General features: G+C 41.3%; 1 protein-coding gene across 2 annotated transcripts in view; it reads right to left on the reverse strand.

Annotated features, from left to right (window-relative positions):
* Positions 1-20,210, reverse strand: part of DNAJC11 (DnaJ heat shock protein family (Hsp40) member C11) — a 63,562-nt gene that overhangs the window by 41,772 nt on the left and 1,580 nt on the right. For both annotated transcript variants that reach the window (XM_039508615.1, XM_039508617.1), the window contains exons 2-3: positions 8,259-8,388; positions 639-712 (exon numbers count right to left, since the gene is read on the reverse strand). In XM_039508615.1, coding sequence (XP_039364549.1) covers positions 639-712; positions 8,259-8,388 — 204 coding nt within the window. The remainder of the gene's footprint in view (positions 1-638; positions 713-8,258; positions 8,389-20,210) is intronic.

Below are 20,210 nucleotides of genomic sequence, written 5' to 3' on the forward strand. Positions count from 1 at the left end.
CTGAGAGAGACACAATGCTGAGGCCAAAAAATGGCTTACTGCCACACACCATCACTGCTGTAAGTTTTCAGCTGCAAATTCCAAGCTTCATCATGGAACTGAACCAATAATGAATTTCAGTGCTTTGCTAACTTCTGTTAACCTCTGGTGGGACAACGAATAGAAGTCAATGATTTCATAGTAACCAGCTTGGAGTGAGCAACTGAGCCTAGGGCAGGCAGAAGCTAGTAAAGGGCAGGATAAGGAGTTGATAAATCCTCTTTCACAGCACTTTACAGCTGCTCACTGAGGAAAAAAAAAATCTTTAATCTCACAGACTAGCTGATTGTGAAAGTGTTTTAGGTGAAAGACATTTGCATGAGACTGGAAAGACACCGATGACACATTTGTCTCAGAAAGATGTTGCTTTTCATGGTAATGTTCTCCTAGGGAACTCTCTGAATGTCAGATGTATTGTACCCTTTTCAAAAAAGAAGAAACAAGCATTACTTGAAAATCCATCGCGATGTTCTAAAAGAGCGAGACAGAAATGACTAAACAAGAGTGCCTTCAAATAGATAGTTCTGATATCATAAGTATTTCAAATTAGGCTGGATTTAGCCCCTTTTGTGAGATATAAGGTAAAGAATTTCTCTTACCTCCCATCCTTCCATTTCCAGTCCTCTCCTCCCATATATGTCATAAATGGCTCTTGTCTGTGGATCGCTAAGCACTGCAAGTTAAAACCAAACATGCTCAGAGTACAGAACTCAGTTTTCAGTCTTTTCTTCAAAATTCTAGCAAATATTTCAACGACTAATTCAAATAAAAACATAGATACTGTAGTCCAGCTTTAAATAAACACACCCTTAAGGCGTCTTCCCTTGCTCCACAAATGATTTTCTACATCTATACTTACTCACAGGGCACACGGACATCTCTATCCACTAGATTTCCATTCCTTTAAATATAAAAATAAAGGACAGAAACTCTGATGAAGACATGCAGATTAATATAATCTGCAATTTTTAAATCACCGAAGCAATATTTTTTTTAAGACCAATGAAACACATCTTCTAGCTATCATCCATGGGACCATTTCCTATTTCATCAGGTGAGCACAGCACATTTGTGCGTATTCAGGCATTGAATCTCAATGCATAGAGCTTCAGAATCTGTTTTTTCTAAAAGATTTAAAGTAGTTTAAAACATAAAAAATCCCAATCCCAAAGGAGCAAAAGCAAATAGTTGAGATTATGGCAATAATTTTCCCAGCAGCAACCACATCCCTGAAGAAAAACCTGTGAACACCTGCACCCTGCTCATCTGGTGAAGCAGCTTTAAAAGGAACTAACTGCTAACAGAAAGCACAGCTATGTGGATGAGGTAGGACTGAAATATTCTGAACAGACTGTAATACTGCTACTGGGTGCATATACCTATAGAACTGTGTGCCATAGATGATTTTACAGTCTGCATGGTGATACCTGCCCACTTCTTCAGCAATGAGCCTAGAAGCTGCATTTTGGTGCAATTACACAAATATGGCAGAGAGGTTTTTCACTAATATCAAACTGCAGCAGTAGAATTTACAGAATTCCATATAGAATTGAGTTTCAGCACACACAACATTAGGTATTAGTCTGGATTTTTTAAATCAGTCCAGACACACACTTTTATGGTTTATTCATCTCCTTCTCTTGGTACAGAAAGTATAGCACGTTCTCAGTCACAAAGCTACTTCCTAAGCCAGCAGTTCTCAAACTGTGGAACGGGACTCCAAGGCTGGTGTTAGACTTGCTGGGGCCTGGGGTCGAAGTCCAAGCCCCACCGCCCGGGGCCGAAGCTGAAGTCTGAGATCTTCAGTCCTGGGCAGCTGGGCTCAGGTTATAGGCTCATTGCCCAGGGCTAAAGCCCTTGGGCTTCAGCTTTGGCCAGCTCGCCCATCCGGGGTGGTGGGGCTCGGGCTTCGGCCCCCCTGCTTGGGTGGACTCAGGCTTCGGTAACCCCTGCTGGGGTCACACAGTAATTTTTGTTGTCAGAAGAGGGTTGCGGTGCAACGAAGTTTGAGAACTGCTGTCCTAAGTGAATTCCTATTTGTCCTATCTACACACCCAATATCATTAAAAGAAAACCAGGTGGCTTTCCTCAACTTCTCAGCGAAGATTTAATAGCAAAGGCAAGGCTGTAGTAAGGTGCCAAATAAGACCTCATTACTTTTACAAAACACATCTTGATGCATTTGCATACTTCTAAGTATTTTGGATTCTTTTTTAACAGACAATTACATTGATACACACTGTAGAAAGCCTTTATGTCGATAGAATTTCCATCTTAAAGGCCTTGTTTTTTCAGAAAACCGTAACATTCCCTGAAAGGTTTTTTGGGGGGGATTGACTGATTCATTGGACCTTTACTTAGTGAAAAAATTCACTATTTTGCCTGGGAATTTCTTTAAACTCCCATTCATTTTTAGGGGGCATGCCATCACGGCATTTGGCTTCCTTCCTTCCATTCACTATACCAGATCGACCCAGTTCCATGTGGTTCTCTGCCTGCTACTCCACCCATGACAGCCATGCCCATCTGGGCCATGAAGAAGTGGTAACATTTGTACTGGGCCATGAACATCTTGCCAAATGCCATTTAACCAGATGAATATCACTTATCATTTAAGTGAAAAAGCGCATATATAATTTCAAACACCTGCAAAACTCCAAACCACCCAGAGAATTGGTCAACTCATTTTAGTAATATGAACAAAATATGAACAAAAAAGATAGGAAAATCTTCAGAAAATTAATTTAATCTGTGAACTACCCTGCCACAAACTTATCTATTCCAAAAGCCTTCTGTACTTTATGCCAAGCTTCCTGGAACAGTTCGACCCTTGGCTAAGATTTCAGTTGAATTGTTTTGGATCTGGTGAAGCTAAGGGGAGGTATTAGTGTTAGTGTTTTTTTTTTTTTAAATCAGGTTTATAATGGAAAATTAGCTTCAATCTTAACTATGGAGAGGTTAGTGAGCTAGTCACCTCTCCTAGGTAGATACTGTGACGTTGTCTGATTAAAATATGACCATGCAGATAGATCATTGTTGCTACTAGTGTTATATAATTGCAACAAATCTTGTACAAATTATGTCAAGTAAGGTGTCTATGGAAGGTTATGATTTGCTGAATATGATTATGCTATTTATATGCATGTATCATTTTTGTATTTGAAGTTATCAGTATTGGCTCTAGATCTGGATTTCAAATGTTTGCTCTTGGGGTAAGGTCCACAAAGTATTTAGCCGGCACACTTTGAAGGGACTATTCAAATTAAGTGGCCCATTAATGAACACTTAACTCAATGGAAGATGCCTATCTACTCATAATGAAATTTCCTGCCATGACTATGTGACTCACTCATGTGACTCCAAACTCCATCTTTTACCTGTAATTTTCCACTAGCTGTGCCGAGGGCTTTGTTTGAAACAATGGATTTCCCTCCACATGGCAGAAGCTATAACAGGTGCTGGAAACCCCTCTAGTTTGCCTCTTTTCTACTCCAACCTCTGGACTATGGACTTATACTAATGGGATCATTCTAAGCAAGGGACTGAGAACCTTCCAATGATTTGGAAGCAACCAGAGATTTGACTTAAGTCAGCAGTTTATTCCATCACTGCTACAAGAACTTGACAATTATTGTATGTAGTTGATTCCTTTAACCGATTTTAACTCTCACCTTTCTTTCTTTTTATGAATAAACCTTTATATTTTAGATACTAAAGGACTGGAAACAGCGTGACTTTTGGGTAAAATCTGAGTTATATATTGACCTGGGTACGTGGCTGGTCCTTTGGGATCAGAAGAACCTTCTGGTTTGATGAAATTGGTTTTAAACAACCGCTCATCATTAAGTTTAGTGGTTTTGGTGGTGATACAAGGACTGGAATACCTAAGGACACTGCTTTTCTGACTTCTTGTTAGCCAGTATGGTGAGACAGAAGTTTACTTTTGCTGCTGGTTTGGTATATTTCATGGGAGAACAACTTCCAGTCTTGGCGTGCGTCTGCCCCATTTCTCAGCAGTTTGTCTTGAATTTGGTATTCTCAGTTGTGACCCACGGAGGCACGGTTACAGATACCACTTTTCATAATTTCCCCTGAAAGACTAACACATGTTGTTGGTCGTGGGTTTCAATTTTTGTAATCCCCAACCTTGTCTGTAAAGCTGTCATAGGTTTCTCCCCCACTTGGAGCTGTTGGATTTCAAGATGGGGACCTGCATGGACTCCTCTAAACTAAAATCCTAGTTTAGATCTGGTTCTCGCTGCCACCAGTTATGTTTTAAGTGAGTAACACACTGCCTGTCCCCCAAGCTTCCCCTGGGGAACCCAGATTCAAACCCCTTGAATCTCACCAGAGAGAGAGAAACAGCCAGTTTCCCTCCCCCTCTTCCCTCTCTCCAGCCTGCTCCGGAGAGATTACACACCGAGTCAAATCCTTGACTCAACACAAAGAGGGACTCATCTCCCCCTCCCCTTCCCTAGTCCTTGGGAAAAATACCTTGATTCAAACTCCTTGAATCTCTACACACAGGGAAGCAGCCCACTTCCCCCCTCCCTCTCTCCTAGCCACTCTGGAGAGATACACACCAATTCAACTCTGTGAATCACCCTCAGGAGGAACTCACTCTTCCCCCCTCCCCTTCCCTTGAATCTCCACAAGAGAAGGAATTAACCAAGTCCAAAGAAAATAAAAGAATTTATTAAAAGAACAAAAAAAGAAAGTACACTCTCTCTGTATTACCAGGATGCAAAAATACAGGGTCTAACTTATAAAAACTGGAGAGACTTCCCCCTCCCTCCTCCTCAAAATAATCAGTAACAGCAACAGAAATAAAGAATTTCCTTCAGCAAACACACAATTGCAAATGTAAAAATCAAATTATAAGACTAATCCGCCTTTCTAATTAATACTCACTATTGGATAGTAGGAACTACTCCAGGAGAACTTGGAGACATGTCTGGCCTGTCTTAGATCCAAAGAGAGAGCACAGAGCCAACAAGGAACACAGACAAAGGCTTCCCTCCACAGAGATTTGAAATTATCCTGTCCCTTGATTGGTCCTCTGGTCAGGTGTTTCTCAGGTTACTGAGCTTGTTAACCCTTTCCAGGTAAAAGAGACCTTAACCCTGATCTGTTTATTTATGACAAAAGCCATTTGATGCTGAATAAGCAACAGTTTATGTTTAAAGTTGCAACACATAACAAACAAAGCCAGGAAATTCAAAGAGAAAACTGAGCTATTTACAGCAGAATGTCAGCGCGCTCTGAATTTCCAGAACAAGATTTAAAATGCAACTTTTTTTTTCCATTCCCCATCATCAGCCACTCAAGGTCTTCAGTGTTTTTTTTAAAGTGAGAGTTTCCATATATTCTCAGGCCTAATTAAAAGATTAAAAATTAAAAGATGATGTAAACGATTCCACCCACGTTCAAGTCTAATGGGGAGAAAGAAACGCTGACCATTCAGAAAACAGAGGAACCAAATTTCTTCAGCTAATTCTCTGGGATTTAATAAGGAATCATTTATTTGCCATTTTGCTTTAACTTCCCTCTAGGCTAAATCACTGAGTGTCAAGTTTGCTGCTGCAGCAGTTTTACCACAGAACAATCCTACTGGCTCCTAATTCACTTACATTTCAGTTACTTCTCCCCAAATCTCCAAAATGTTGTAAGCTAACTATTAATAATTCAGACAACTATAAGAGTGTATGAGCCAAGTCCAGATAACAGAATATAATCCGAGGGAAACAGTTTCAATCAAATCTTTTGCAGAAATGGATTCAGTATATCTGCCCCTCATTGCCCATCCGAATCTGGTAAGACTAAATTGTCTCAGCTATGCAGATTCATCACCCAGAACATTCTGACTGTTTCACTGGCCACTAAAATCTCATTTTTAGGAAAAACAGTGAATCGAGATACAAAATTAGCTTTTATTTGTGATGTGAAAAGTCTTTATTTTAGAGAATAACAGTCTTTCCTTTCACTGCCCCTTAACTGTGCCATTTCCTCTGTGACTGGTAGGAGAACTCAGGCCCCCCTCTATACTGGGTCCCAGCCTAGGGACCCTATGACAAGCAGTCGAGGTCTGCACAGTCCTACCCTTACTGCCCTATCTGTGTGCTACTTCCTACCTTGCCTTGTATCATCCTAACAGTGACTGCAGCCTCTCTCTCTGCAGCCCCTTCTACCTTCAGTTACTGGGCTTCATACTATGTTCCCATCCAGTTGAGCTGCTTCCTTAATTACTCCTTGTAATTAGTCCCTAGCTCCTCCTCTAGGTGTGGCATAGGCAGTAAATTGGCGCACCTAGCCACCTTTATCCCTTCAGGCCTTGTGTGGGGTAGACACCCCAGCACACTCAGTTACACCACTGACAGTATGGAATACCAACAGCATTTACCTAACAGAGAGTTAAATTCATTCTTTGTACAGTGCTTGGAGATCTTTTGAGGGGGGGAAGACGTTAAGTGCAAAGTACTCTTGCTATGTCGTCCTTAATTAGGCCTTCGAATGTGTGGAAATTCTCACTAAAAAGAAAAAAAAAAGATTGAAGATCTCAAGGATGCACTAGCTTTTGCATCTACACTGCAGTTGGGACCGTGCTTCCCAGTGCAGGTAGACAAATGCATCCTACTGCTTAAGCTAGTGCTGTAAACGTAGCAGTGGCAGCACAGGTGGTGACTTGAGCTAGTCACCTGACTCCCTGGGTACATACTCCGGTGGCTAGCCCATGCTGCCATGGCCACACTGCTATGTGAGCATGAGCAGACCTAGCGCGTGTTTCTCTGCCTGTGCTGGGAATGCACAGAAATGGAATGGAAACTCAGGACCCTTCAGGCCTGTGATGGGATGTAAGATCGGGTGGGATCTGAGTTACTACAGAGAATTCTTTCCTGGGTATCTGGCTAGTGAGTCTTGCCCACATGCTCGGGGTTTAGCTGATCACCATATTTGGGGTCTGGAAGGAATTTCCCTCCAGGACAGATTGGCAGAGGCCCTGGGGGGTTTTCACCTTCCTCTGCAGTGTGGGGCACGGGTCACTTGCTGGAGGATTCTCTGCACCCTGAAGTCTTTAAACCATGATTTGAGGACTTCAATGGTTCAGATATAGGTTAGGGGTTTGTTACGGGAGTGGGTGCGTGAGACTCTGCGGCCTGCATTGTGCAGGAGGTCAGACTAGAAGATCATATTGGTCCCTTCTGATCTTGAAGTCTATGACTATGACAAAGAAACAAGCTAAATTTGCCTTTCAATTTGAAGTTTTCGAACACTGTTCTCTGTTCAAGGTGAATTTTTTGAAAAGTTTAAATAAAACTAGAGATTGAAAAATTTAGACTTACTACATTATAAAAACAAACATTCTTGCAACTTATTTATTTAGTTAGTTTAAAAACAGCTTTGATGGCTAGGGACCGAAAGTTGACATTTGACCTGGAAACAGCACTTTTCCGATTAAAAGTGCTCTGCTAGAGAGAAAATTTATTTTGTTTTGACCCAGTTAGGACATGTGCAAACACACACATGCACAGCACATTTTGCATGGAATTTTCTCATTAAATTCATACAGGACAGAGCTAAGAGAGGGTCACACTAAGCATCCTGCACAGCTAACTTAACTGCACAGTGAAAAATTTAGTGGAGCTGCACAGTGAATGAGGCAAGGACTCCACATCTTATTGTAAGACTCCTTACCTCATTCACTGAACACACTGTGAAGTTGTTATTCTGTGGTGTGATAATCTGTAGTATGACGTACAAACACCATCTACTGCATACTTTTCATACAAGTGACTTTCATACAAACTTTTCACAATGATTTTTCATACAATTCACTTTCAGGAGGTCTGGCGTACATGAGGTAATGCACAGAATAAGAAGGTAGTAAAAATGTGTGTTTTAGCCATAGCTGACAATCTAGACAGCTAAACACCCATTAAAAATAAATTGTAATAAGATATTATAAAAAATAAGACCTTAACTGGATCCCAATTCAAAATGCAACTCTTCTAATGCGCTCATTTTCCATTCACTGGGCACACACTAGTTTAAAAAACAAAGCACTGATTTTCCAAAGCACCGAGTGAAAAGTGCAAAATTAACCATAATCTTTAAAGAGCACAAAGGAATCTCTCTTTTTTTCCAGACTACACAATTCAAGCATCAGAAAATCCAGCATCTACTATGAAAACAGTTTCTGCAAATCTAAGCCTTCCACTGACCTTCATAAGCCTGGTGAACAAGGTTAAACAGTTGCTCAGCTTGTGTTTTGAGCTCTGGGTCTCTGTGCTTGTCTGGATGGTACAACATACATAGTCGGCGATAGGCAGCTTTCAGCTCTTCCTGAGAGGCCTGGGAAAAGGAACAACATTCATTTAGAGCACAGACAATGTTGTTTAAGCATTATCATCAAAATCAGCCCTGAAACGGGAACCCATCAGACACATTCCAGCACATTTAGTTATACTAAGTACAGAGTAAAATGAAGTTATATTTTATTATTTAAATACAGCTTTTTGCATGGGTTAATAAAATATTAGCACCAATTTTTATGTGACATGTTTTTCAAGCTGTCACAACAGTACTCTCTTGCATACTTGGGTGTAAAAGCAGGACCCAGTAACGAAATACATTACCTTTGTGTGCGTATGTTATTTTAATTAGACCAAGCCAGTATGTTCCCATTTCAGTTTTGTGTGGCATGGGATAGCTAAAGCCAACTCTGAAGACAGATTATAAAATCTCAGGATTTCACACCAGACCCCTCCTGTATTTTAATTCCAAAACATCAAACACAAATCAACTTAGGAAAAAAACCAACAAAAAACTGTGGACATTCCACATTCCGCAACAAAAGGTTAGAGAGTTAAGCACAGAATTCCACAAACACATCTCTCTGCTATATACTGTGACAGTAGCTTTCCCATGTAGCAAGAACAGTATGCTCTCTAGCTCAAAGGCATATAATCCTCTCTAGACAGACAGACTACTCCGGTAGCAATTTGAAGGACAAATAAAATGAGAATATTCCACTAAATCCATGAAGAAAAATTTGCTTTTTTACTGCATCCACGCTGGATTGTTTAGATACAGCCTGGCTCCACTCCAATGACATTTGGTGGAGACAGATTTTGGATGGCTCTTTAGGAATCAATGGAGTAACAAAACATTCCTGCCTCTCTGTCATTCCCCAAGAAACCTCCTCACAGCAATCTTACTGGAGAGTCCATGAACCCTACAGAATCCCTGTAGCTATTCCCTGTGTTTCTCTTTCCTGCAGTAATCCTTACACGTTAACATTTCTCTGGACTTTTCAGGTTATTCATAGCTGGCATTAATTTAGCAACAACACACTTAAACAAATTAGCAACTGAGAGAAAGACGCTGGCATATACAACTCATGAAATTTCAGACAGTTCCAAAATTCTGACAGCAGGAGTGAATTACTGGGTTATTCATACTGTGTAGCATGAGACAGGAGGTCGGCTTTCTGGGAAGAGGGATGGCTTCAGAGTGCAATTGCTGTAATAGCATCACAGGCATTAGTTGGGTTCCCTTTTAGTAACTGTGGTCACCCTTCTACTAGAACAAAGGATCAAAGAGGTCAGATGCTGAAGAGGTATAAAAAGTATCATGTGAATAAAGGGTCACAAAGAAAAATAATTCATTTTTATAGTACACTTTAAAGGCATCTATTTAACTAGATTCCACTGACATTTAATGCCTTTCAATGACTGAGGTTTGCATAGCTGTTTACCTTAAAGGTGTCACAGCATTTTGTGCTTCAACCTAATCCCCTCTCTTCAAGTCAGAAGTGATCAAGAGAAAATGAAAAGTCAGGCTCTACCTGACAACTGTGCTCATTATAATATGTAAAATGGGACTGATTCCATTTTTGTGAGCAGTTAGAACTACTTATTTATTCTGCAGGTTCCTCCATTTCAGATGAATATTTCCAAGTCAGATAGCAGTAGGGTGATCTCCTAGACTTGCCTGGCTCAAGAAAGCAAATGTACCAAAAGAGCAGTGATTTTTCCTTCTGCTATCTCCTTGTGCTCTCTTGATTATTAAAATGAAACTAGATGAGAAGGGAGTGGAATATCCAGTTCCACTGTGACCTTTTTAAATCAAATTAATGATAAATGGCTTAATGTGCTATTGATTAATAGAAATGAGCAGTTTTATGTTTCATAAATATCATGTTCAATAAAATGTTATACTGGGCCTTTCATCATAAGTGAATAGCTAAGGTCATTGATTCAATATTTCATGAATGATAACTTCTTTCAAGCCACTACAGAAATACTGACAACATTTCAAATGATAATGAGATACATAAGTCACTAATAATGATGTTTTGAGTTACATTCTTATTAATAAAACTGAGCAAAATTAAGGTGCATTATCCCCCTATTTGGGATTAAACAGATTCATGTAGTGTGTCAACCATCCAGTTACACTTTCATAGGGTCTAAATCTATTATAGATTAAATGTTTATATACTAGAAAATTGCTAGTGAATGGATTTAGTCTAGGACTGTGAAGTTCAGTGGCCATCATTTTCAGATTAGGTGCTACACCATACTAAACTGAGTTTCCCTTATAGAAGTGCAAATTCATTTCACACCAATACTAAGCTGACTACATGCAAGATGTGTGCGCTTTGATTTTCAAAAAGGATTAATTAAAAATATTCTCTCTTTCGATATGCATTCCTTTGGATAACACTCTAGTCCAGTTTCATCTGCATGCTGCATTCTAACAAAGGATTATTGAAATTAGTGTGTGTGTATTGATGAGCTTCTAATGTAGCTAAATCAAGCCCTTAAGGCTTTGGTGGCCCCAAATATTTATGTAGCTCCCTGCTTCATATTCCTAACCCTTTAGTCCTGATGTGCTCATACAAAATGACATGTCAGGAACTGATCAGAGCTCTAAGAAAAAAGGCACTGCAAATAATCACTGATGGAACACTGAGCTTGCAAAGCACATACTGCACCTTGCAGTAAGATTCAATCTTTTTTGTACCAGTTGTCCCAAGCATTGTAACCATATCTCGCACACATCCAGCTGAACCAGAACAACATACAACAGTTTCTCAATTCATTTACAGGAAGCTTTGCAGCTACACCAATTTGGGTTAGACAACACGGACTCAAGTGCCAGATGATACACAGCTCTACTCTGTCCTTCACCACATACAACCACACTACTACCACCAAGATGGCCCAGTGCTTGGACAAGATCAGCACATGGACAAAAAACAGCTGGCTGATGATAAACTTGAGCAAAGCAAGTGATGATGGTGGGCAGAGGAAAGCCCTTTGAAGAGTTTGCAACCTTTGGTTGAAGGTGCATATCCACAATTGGTCAATTTGGTCCATAGTCTAGGCGAACTCTTGGATTCCTCACTGACGCTATATTTTCTCACAGAAAGCGTTACTCACAGATGCTGCTATCATCTCTGGTTGGCTAGGAGACTCCATTCCATTCTAGCAGGTGACCTTTGTTACTTCCCGGCAGAACTACAGAAATGTGATATATCAGGGCAGGAAGTATTCAGCACTTAGGAAACTCTAATTAGTACAAAATGCTGCAGTGCATCTCCTCAACAACAGAAGCTACTATGAGCCCATCAAACCTGTCCTCTGCTCCCTACACTGGCTTCCCATAGAAATTCAAGGATCTCAGATTCAAGGTTTTGGTCCTTATCTCCAAGGTACCCCACAGCCTGGGCCAGTGCGACTTAAGGCTGTGGGGTGAAAAATATGGTCAACAACTATGCTCCTTTGACACAATAAGTAAAGCTCATTTGTGCAGGACACAGGACTTCCGCAGACGCCTGTCTGAGACTGTCGAATTAACTGCCTCAGGAGCTAAGGACCATCACAAACCCACCATCTTATATCTTTCTCTGACGCACTCGATACTGGCCCTTCTCAGAAACATGTACTGGACTTTCTCGGCCTATTGGCTCATCTGTTTCTCTCTGTGTCCTTATACTTCACTGATCACCAAAATATTTGGGTGCCTCACAAATTGATTAAAGTGAACACAAGATGATCCCTCCCTTTTTCTCCCCTTCCATGAATCAGTTGACATTTTCCTTTATTTTTAAATTGTAGATTTGATGGGGCTATTGAGGGAAGCCTTGGTTGAAACCACTGTGTTCACATTTTGCTCTGAAGTTGGTATAGAGCACTTCATCTTGAAAAACATCTTTGCCTGTATATCCCTAATGACAGCTGCACAGCTCTGGGAATAATATCCTTCACGAATCACTGCAGAACATGTTAACAAGCACAAACCTTGTTTTTGTAGGGCCTGTGAAAAATATAGCGATGTCCTGCCATATCCTAGACAAACCATACTGAATTAAGTTGAACTTTATTGAAATAAATTAAAGTATCTTAGGAGCTGATCTTAAAAAGGACTCTTTTAAACAACAGCTAAAACAAGAATGAACTGCTAGTTAAATAGGTTTCCCAGAACGCAAATGCATCTTCTCTAGTTATGCAAAAATTCAGCCTTTGAAGCTTTGCAAGTTGGGAACCTTTTATCTGCTGATCACCTATCACATGAGGACAAATCAAAGACCCAAAAACCGTATAAAGAAGTAAAGCACAGATTTCCTGGTTGTACTTATGCTGAGCAAAAGATGTAATGATCTGGTAACCAGAGGGAAATCCCTGGGTGGGGTTTAAAGGACTATTCACCAGCCAGAGCTCTTGTTTGAGTAAGGGGGCAACCTCTGGTAACCTTATTAGCATGCATGTAGGTTCTTTTATTGTTTTAATGTTTCCTCACTAAAGCTTTTACATTAAGAATAAATGCTTAGAAAGAGGGGTAGTAACTTAACTACAGGGGAGTCGCATCTTACATGGGGGTTAGAGGTTCTCAAGTCAGCGCATAAGGCAAAAATCACATATAGTCAAACACTCATTTAGTGGAATGGCAGGCAGAATCACCCGCACTACAGGTACAGTATTTAAATTGTTATTTTTCTCTTTTTTTGCCAAGCATGCATAGTTAAAATCGCGTAAGTTAAATGCACCTATGATGCGACTCCACTGTATAGGAATTACACTGTTTCCAGTATCCAAGAAGAAAAATAAAGCAGGGTTCTTTCGGCAGTCTGACTTTTCTGAGGAATTCACAGTGTAGGTAGAGATCTATGCAGCCTGGAAATACCCAGTCAGGAGGGAGGGAGAGAGATGCGTGTTTCCACCCTAGAGAGGCAACAACTGGAGAGCTGGAAGTTGTACGAATGGGTCTCCTTGCCAGACCAAAGAGGGGGAATACAGGTGCAGTTGTCCTACAGGACCAATACCCACTGTTTCTTCCCATTTTTCAGTGATTTTCCCCACCAGATTCAAATAAATGTATGGTTGGCAAAATTATAGATTACAACTGAGCAAATTTCACAAGTAAATATTAACCTTTCATCTTGTACATCAAGAAAATTTAGGTTCTTAGAGCCAAACTTTATACTGTACAAAGCTGGCTTTTTATGGAGTGGTTTTTCCTGTTTGTTTTGTTTTTCCTTAAAAACAAAATACTAAAATGGTAAGAGAGAAGACAGATTACTTATTTCTGTAAGCATGCTGCCACTCTTCTACAGACCTGGAAACTGCTGCCAAACACAAAGAACAGATTATTTGCAATTTCATTATGCATGCACACCAGTACAAAAAATTGCTCTTAATATTCAGAAACTGCCATCCCCACTAACTTCATTTTAACATCATCCTTTCTCACAGCCTCCCTCCAAAGCAAAAAATCAACAGGGAGATTTTTAAGGGCCTGCAACAATTATTTCATTTTATTTTTAAATGAAAACGTTCAGGTTATTTCTCCCTAAAGCACACTGAACAAATTATCCTACATCAAAAGAGCTCTCAAACAACACAGAATTTTATTTATGGTATGTGCTACAATAACTAAACACAATGGCATGAGTAACAAAAGGTGTGACAGCCTTAACTTAGAATGCTGTTTAGTTTTGATTGGTTTGTCTTGCAGAGAAACTTTCAAGTAGTTTAGGACTCAAAATGAGTCCTCTCAAAGTCTGCCAAGGAAAGCATAGCTACTAAGGGCTTGGCTACACTGGAGGGTTGCAGCGCTGGTGGTGGCTTTACAGCGCTGCAACTCACTCACCGTCCACACTTGCAAGGCACATACAGCGCTGTATCTCCCTGGCTACAGCGCTGGCTGTACTCCACGTCTGCCTGGGGAATAACAACTGCAGCGCTGGGGTGCCAGTGTAAACAGTGATTAATCTTACTACGCTGTAACTGACCTCCGGAATTTTCCCATAATGCTTTTAACTAAAGAACTCTCTTTGTTTTGTTGTGAACTCGGGGCTCCCGGAGCTGCTTATCTAATAAACAAACACAGCTACTCTTTGCTGTGAATGAGGCAGGCAAGGGGATGAATGTCCACAGCTAGTGTTTGCTTGAGGAAAGAAACAGCATGGCGGGCGGGGGGGGGAGAGGGAGTCCATCGGAGCAGCTGCTTATCTGGCCTGCAGGCTATTTGCATTTAAGAGTGAATGAGGTGTCGGGGAAGTGGTCAGAATTTGCAAGGCAGGGAGCTGACAGTGTCGGCTCCAAAAATCCACTCTCTCTCTCCCCCACGCTCCCTGTCACACTCCACCCCACCCCACCCCCCTCTTTTGAAAAGCACGTTGCAGCCACTTGAACGCTGGAATAGCTGCCCATAATGCACCACTCCCAACACCGCTGCAAATGCTGCAAATGTGGCCACACTGCAGCGCTGGTAGCTGTCAGTGTGGCCACACTCCAGCGCTTTCCCTACACAGCTGTACGAAGACAGCTGTAACTCCCAGCGCTGCACACCTGCAAGTGTAGCCAAGCCCTGAGTAAATTAGATTTGAGAAAAAAATATAAATAGAAAAAGGGTTACAAAAAAAAAATTGAGTAGGCATGTGTTATAAAACACCTAAACAAAATGAGCAGGGCATGGAAGAGAAAACCATTTTTAAAAACTTTCAATCAGGATGGGGAAAAACAATCTTATGTTGCATTCCATTTCCCCCTCCCTTTCTGGTCTGTTTATAGTTTATAAAATGCTGATCCTACAAATGGACATGTGAGCAACTTAAGTGTTCGTCTCATTAGAGCCTTACACTAATTTTCTCAGGCAGGGATCTGTCTCAAATGCTTGTAAAGCAAATAATATACACCTCTACCCCAATATAGCACAACCCAATATAACACAAATTCAGATATAATGTGGTAAAGCAGTGCTCCGGGTGAACAAAGCAAGTTCGATATAACGCGGTTTCACCTATAATGCAGTAAGATTTTTTGGCTCCAGGGGACAGCGTTATATAGGGGTAAAAGTGTATTTGTGGGCACTACATTTTTTTTTTCCATTTTAATAATCTATAGTGTTATCAGTAACTTTAGGAAAGAACAAGGAGTCCGGTGGCACCTTAAAGACTAACAGATTTATCTGGGCATAAGCTTTCGTGGGTAAAAAAACCACTGATACTTTAGGAAAGAAGTTACTTTGAAATATACAGCTATGTCGATATCTATTTATCAAAACTCTGACTTCTGCTTAATTAGAAACACAGGAGGGAAGAAGGCAAACCAATGTCTGCCAAACAGAAAGAGGAAAATTGGTAAGGAAGAAACGGTTATTTTCATCTTCTAGGAAAACAAACAAACTATGGAGAGGTGGACCTGGCACACACAGCCTGAGGAGCCATATAGAAAGCATGTCCAATTTCCGATTCTGAACTCCCGGTCAGCAGAGGCTGGCAGTGCTGTGCATGATTTAAACAACTGCTATAAACAAAAATTTCCAATAACCACAGTAAGAAATTCTTGCCTGGCATGTCATGTTTTTACAATGAAATTCTCCTTCCCATCAGCTTATTTTTGAATACAGACTATGTTTCCAGTAAACATTACACAGAGAGAGGTAGGAAGCTTTCCACAGTGCTAATGAAGTGTCAGAAAGGAGGCACTTCTACTGATGCTTAATGCCTTAACAGCATTTGCTCCAACAGCAGATTTCAATGACAAAACATTACTAGGATTTGTGAAGAGATACTCTTCACTCAGCTGTACCACACAAAAGGTGGTAACTGAACTATTGCAATCAAGCATGAGTTTGTTCTTTTCTTCTAACTTTTTAGCAATCTTTCAACAAACAACAACTGCTGATTTCACACCAAGAGCTGTACACTAAGTTCTTCGTTGCAAAGCTAATATGAATTTCTGTGATGTACACCTTTTTTTAGAACTAATTTAAAATTTATCTTGGGCACTTTGTTTTTTGCCAATACAGCTAATCAACAGATACCAGGCAGAGCAAACAAAATCTCTTTTCTATGCACATTACAGAGTGGCCACCTTTGCTACTAAATGAACCAATAAACTAAAACAAGAAAGTTTCATAGGTGCAACTCTTAGTCCTTAAGAACTTAATTAATTATTCACATTAAAAAAATGTTTTCAAACTACTGTAGAATCAGAAACTGTAACAAAACTGTGACTGTAATAAAAATGTGACAGGATTTCAGTGGTTACAGTAGAAGAGAGTTGGGAGTCAGGACTACCAGGTCTTATTTCCAGCTCTGAAAGTGATTCGTTGTGTAACTTTTGCCAAGACAATTCATCTTTGTGTTTTTCAGTTCCCCTAGCTCTAACATGAGGATAGTCTCTACCTCATGAGCCCCATAAGTTAGTGTTACTAAAATTAAATTCCTTGAATAAAAGTTTCCATAGAAGTATCATTAATTCTCTTTTCTGGGTACTCCAAGGTTCAAAACATCTTGAAGTGAAATTTAACTATGACATTGATAGCAACAAGAAGAGCAGCATACCTATAGCACAAAACGTGCAATATCTGTTCCAGCTGTGCTTGTTCTTGCTGATCCATTTTTTACGAATAAAGAAACCTAGTTTGTTGTTTGAACTTTGCTGGGAGTAGGTAGTATTAGTTCTTACAAGCTATTAGAACTGTTATCGAAACAGCTGCTTAGCACAGGGTACAATTGAGATTCAACATATTTGTACTTTACATACAAATTGGATAATTAAATTAGATGAAGTACATTCATGCAATTCCTACAAAAATGCACGTTGCAGAAAAAAACTTGACCTCTAATCAACAACATGCAGCTCATAATTCTATATTAGACCTTCTCCTAACAGATGAGGAACTGACCACACAACTAAAAGGTAGTGGTAACTTAGGTACAAGTGATCATAACTTGACCATATTTATAATGTGCAAATACAATAAACACACACACACACATTACACACATACATATCCTTGGTGCTTTAATAGGGCCAATTTCACAAAGCTGAAAACAATTATGAGCCAATTCAACTGAGAGGAAGAATTTAATCAGAAAAATGTGAATGATAATTGGGAATCATTTAAGAATTTGCTACATGTCCAGAAAGGCACAATCCCACAACTGAGGAAGAAGCCTGTGCTGGTTAAAAACCAACCTGGTTTAAAGGGGAACTGAAGGTAGCTGTAAAAAATATATAACAAATGTAAGAAAGGGGAAGTTGATAGTAATAAATATAAACCAGAAGTTAGGAAATGTAGAAATTTGATAAGGGAAATCAAGGGACACAAATAGAAATATATGGCCAGCAGAGTTAAGGACGATAAGGAGAAGTTTTTAGAACATATTAGGAACAGAAAGAATCTCACCAATGGTATCAGTCCATTACTAGACAGAAGTGATAGAATTATCAATAATAATGCACAAAAGGCAGAAGTGTTTAATAAATATTTCTGTTCTGTATTAAAAAAACAAATCATGCAGTCTCATCATATGGTGATAACACTCCTCTTATTCCATTACTCTGGAGCAGTAGTCTCCAACCTTTTTATGTCCAAGGTTACTTTTTGAATTTAAGGGCAACCCAGGATCTACCCCACCTGTTCCCTGAGCCCCCCCCCGACCTTCCTCAAAGCCCCACCCACTCCACCCCTTCCCTCCCCGGATCACTCGCTGCCCCCCACCCTCACTCACTTTCACCAGGCTGGGACAGGGAGTTGGGGTTCGGGAGGGGGTGGGGGCGCTGGGCTGGGGCCGAGGGATTTGCAGTGTGGGAGGGGGTCTGGGCTGAGCCTGGGGCAGGAGTGCAGGAGGGTGTGAGGGGTACAAGCTCTGGGATTGGGTGCAGGAGAGGGCTCAGGGCTGGGGCAGGGGTTTGGGGTGCAGGAGGGAGTATGGCACGGATTGGCAACCCCAGGCACGCGGCCTGTCAAGGGAAATCCGCTGGCAGGCTGGGACAGTTTGTTTACCTGCAGCGTCTGCAGGTTTGGCCGATCGCAGCTCCCACTGGCTGCGGTTCGCCATTCCAGGCCAATAGGAGCTATGGGAAGTGGCGGCCAGCACGTCTCTCAGCTCACACTGCTTCCCGCAGCCCCCATTGGCCTGGAACGGTGAACTGCAGCAAGTGGGAGCTGCGACTGGCCGAACCTGCGGACGCTGCAGGTAAACAAACCGGCCCGGCCCACAAGTGGATTTCCCTGACGGGCCGCTGGAGGGGTCAACACATCCCTGTGGCCTCCGAGGGCAAGGGGGGTGGGCCGACAGGGTAATTAAAGGCCTGGCAGCCTGACATTGATTCCAGGCAAGACAGTGGAACAGCAGACGCAGGACTTAATTACATTACCCTCCTTTAATTCTTTATTAATCAATACAAATCAACAATGGATTTATGGAAAATAGATCCTGTCAAACAAACTTGATACCTTTTTTTGATGAAATTACAAGTTTGATCGATAAAAGTAATAGTGTTGATGTAACAGAATTCTGTAAGTTGTTTGACTTGACTTGGTACTGCACATTTTAATTAAAAACTAGAACAGTATAAAATTAACATGACACACATTAAATGGACTAAAAACTGATAGGTCTCAACAGGGGCGGCTCTACGAATTTGGCCACCCCAAGCAGTCATGCGCAGGAGGTGCACCGGAACCCCGGGAGCAGCGGACGGTTCACTGGTCGCGCGGCTCGGCTGGACCTCCCGCAGCTGCGGAGGGTTCGCTGGTCCCGCTGCTCCGGTGGAGCATCCGCAGGCACGCCTGCGGGAGGTCCAGCCGAGCCGCGCGACCAGCGAACCGTCCGCAGTCATGCCTGTGGGAGGTTCGCTGCTCCTGGGGTTCTGGTGGACCTCCCGCAGGCATGACTGCGGGAGGTCCGCCGGACCCGCTTGCCGCCCCTGCCAGCAATTGCCGCCCCACGCGCGTGCTTGCCACGCTGGGGTCTGGAGCCGGCCCTGGGTCTCAAAATATAATTGTAAACAGGGAATCGTCACTGAGCGAGTCTGTTTCCAGTGAAATCCCACAGGGATTGGTTCTTGACCCTATACTATCTAACCTCTTTTTTCAATGACCTGGAAGACAATATAAAATCATCACTGATAAAGTTTGCAGATCACAAAAATTGGGGGAAGGATAAATAATGAAGAGGACAGGGCATTGATTCAGAGTGATCTAGATCCCTTGATAAAGTGGGTGCAATAAGTGGTAAGCTGGGCACAAGGAAATATGCATTTTAATGGTTTAATGTAAATATGTACATCTGGGAATAAAGAATGTAGGTTTCAGAGTAGCAGCCGTGTTAGTCTGTATCCACAAAAAGAACAGGAGTACTTGTGGCACCTTAGAGACAATTTATTTGAGCATAAGCTTTCGTGGGCTACAGCCCACTTCATCGGATGCATGCAGTGGAAAATACAGTACGAACATATATATCTATATATAGATATACACACACAATATATACATACACACACACAGAGAACATGAAACAATGGGTTTTACCAAACACACTATAAAGGAGAGTGATCAGTTAAGGTGAGCTATTATCAACAGGAGAGAAAAAGAACTGTTTGTAGTGGTAATGAAAATGGCCCATTTCCAGCAATTGACAAGAAGATGTGAGGAACTGGGGGGAGAGGGGGGATAAGCATGGGGAAATAGTTTTACTTTGTGTAATAGCCCATCCATGTAGAACATTCTTATAGAATGGGGGACTCTATCCTGGAAAGCAGTGACTCTGAAAAAGATTTGGTGTCATGGTGGATAATGAGCTGAACACGAGCTCCCAAGGTGACTCTATGGCCAAAAGAGCTAATGCAATCATGGCTGCATAAACAAGG

The sequence above is a fragment of the Mauremys reevesii genome, linkage group 21 (genome assembly GCF_016161935.1).
Source record: "Mauremys reevesii isolate NIE-2019 linkage group 21, ASM1616193v1, whole genome shotgun sequence".
Classification (NCBI taxonomy): domain Eukaryota; kingdom Metazoa; phylum Chordata; order Testudines; family Geoemydidae; genus Mauremys; species Mauremys reevesii.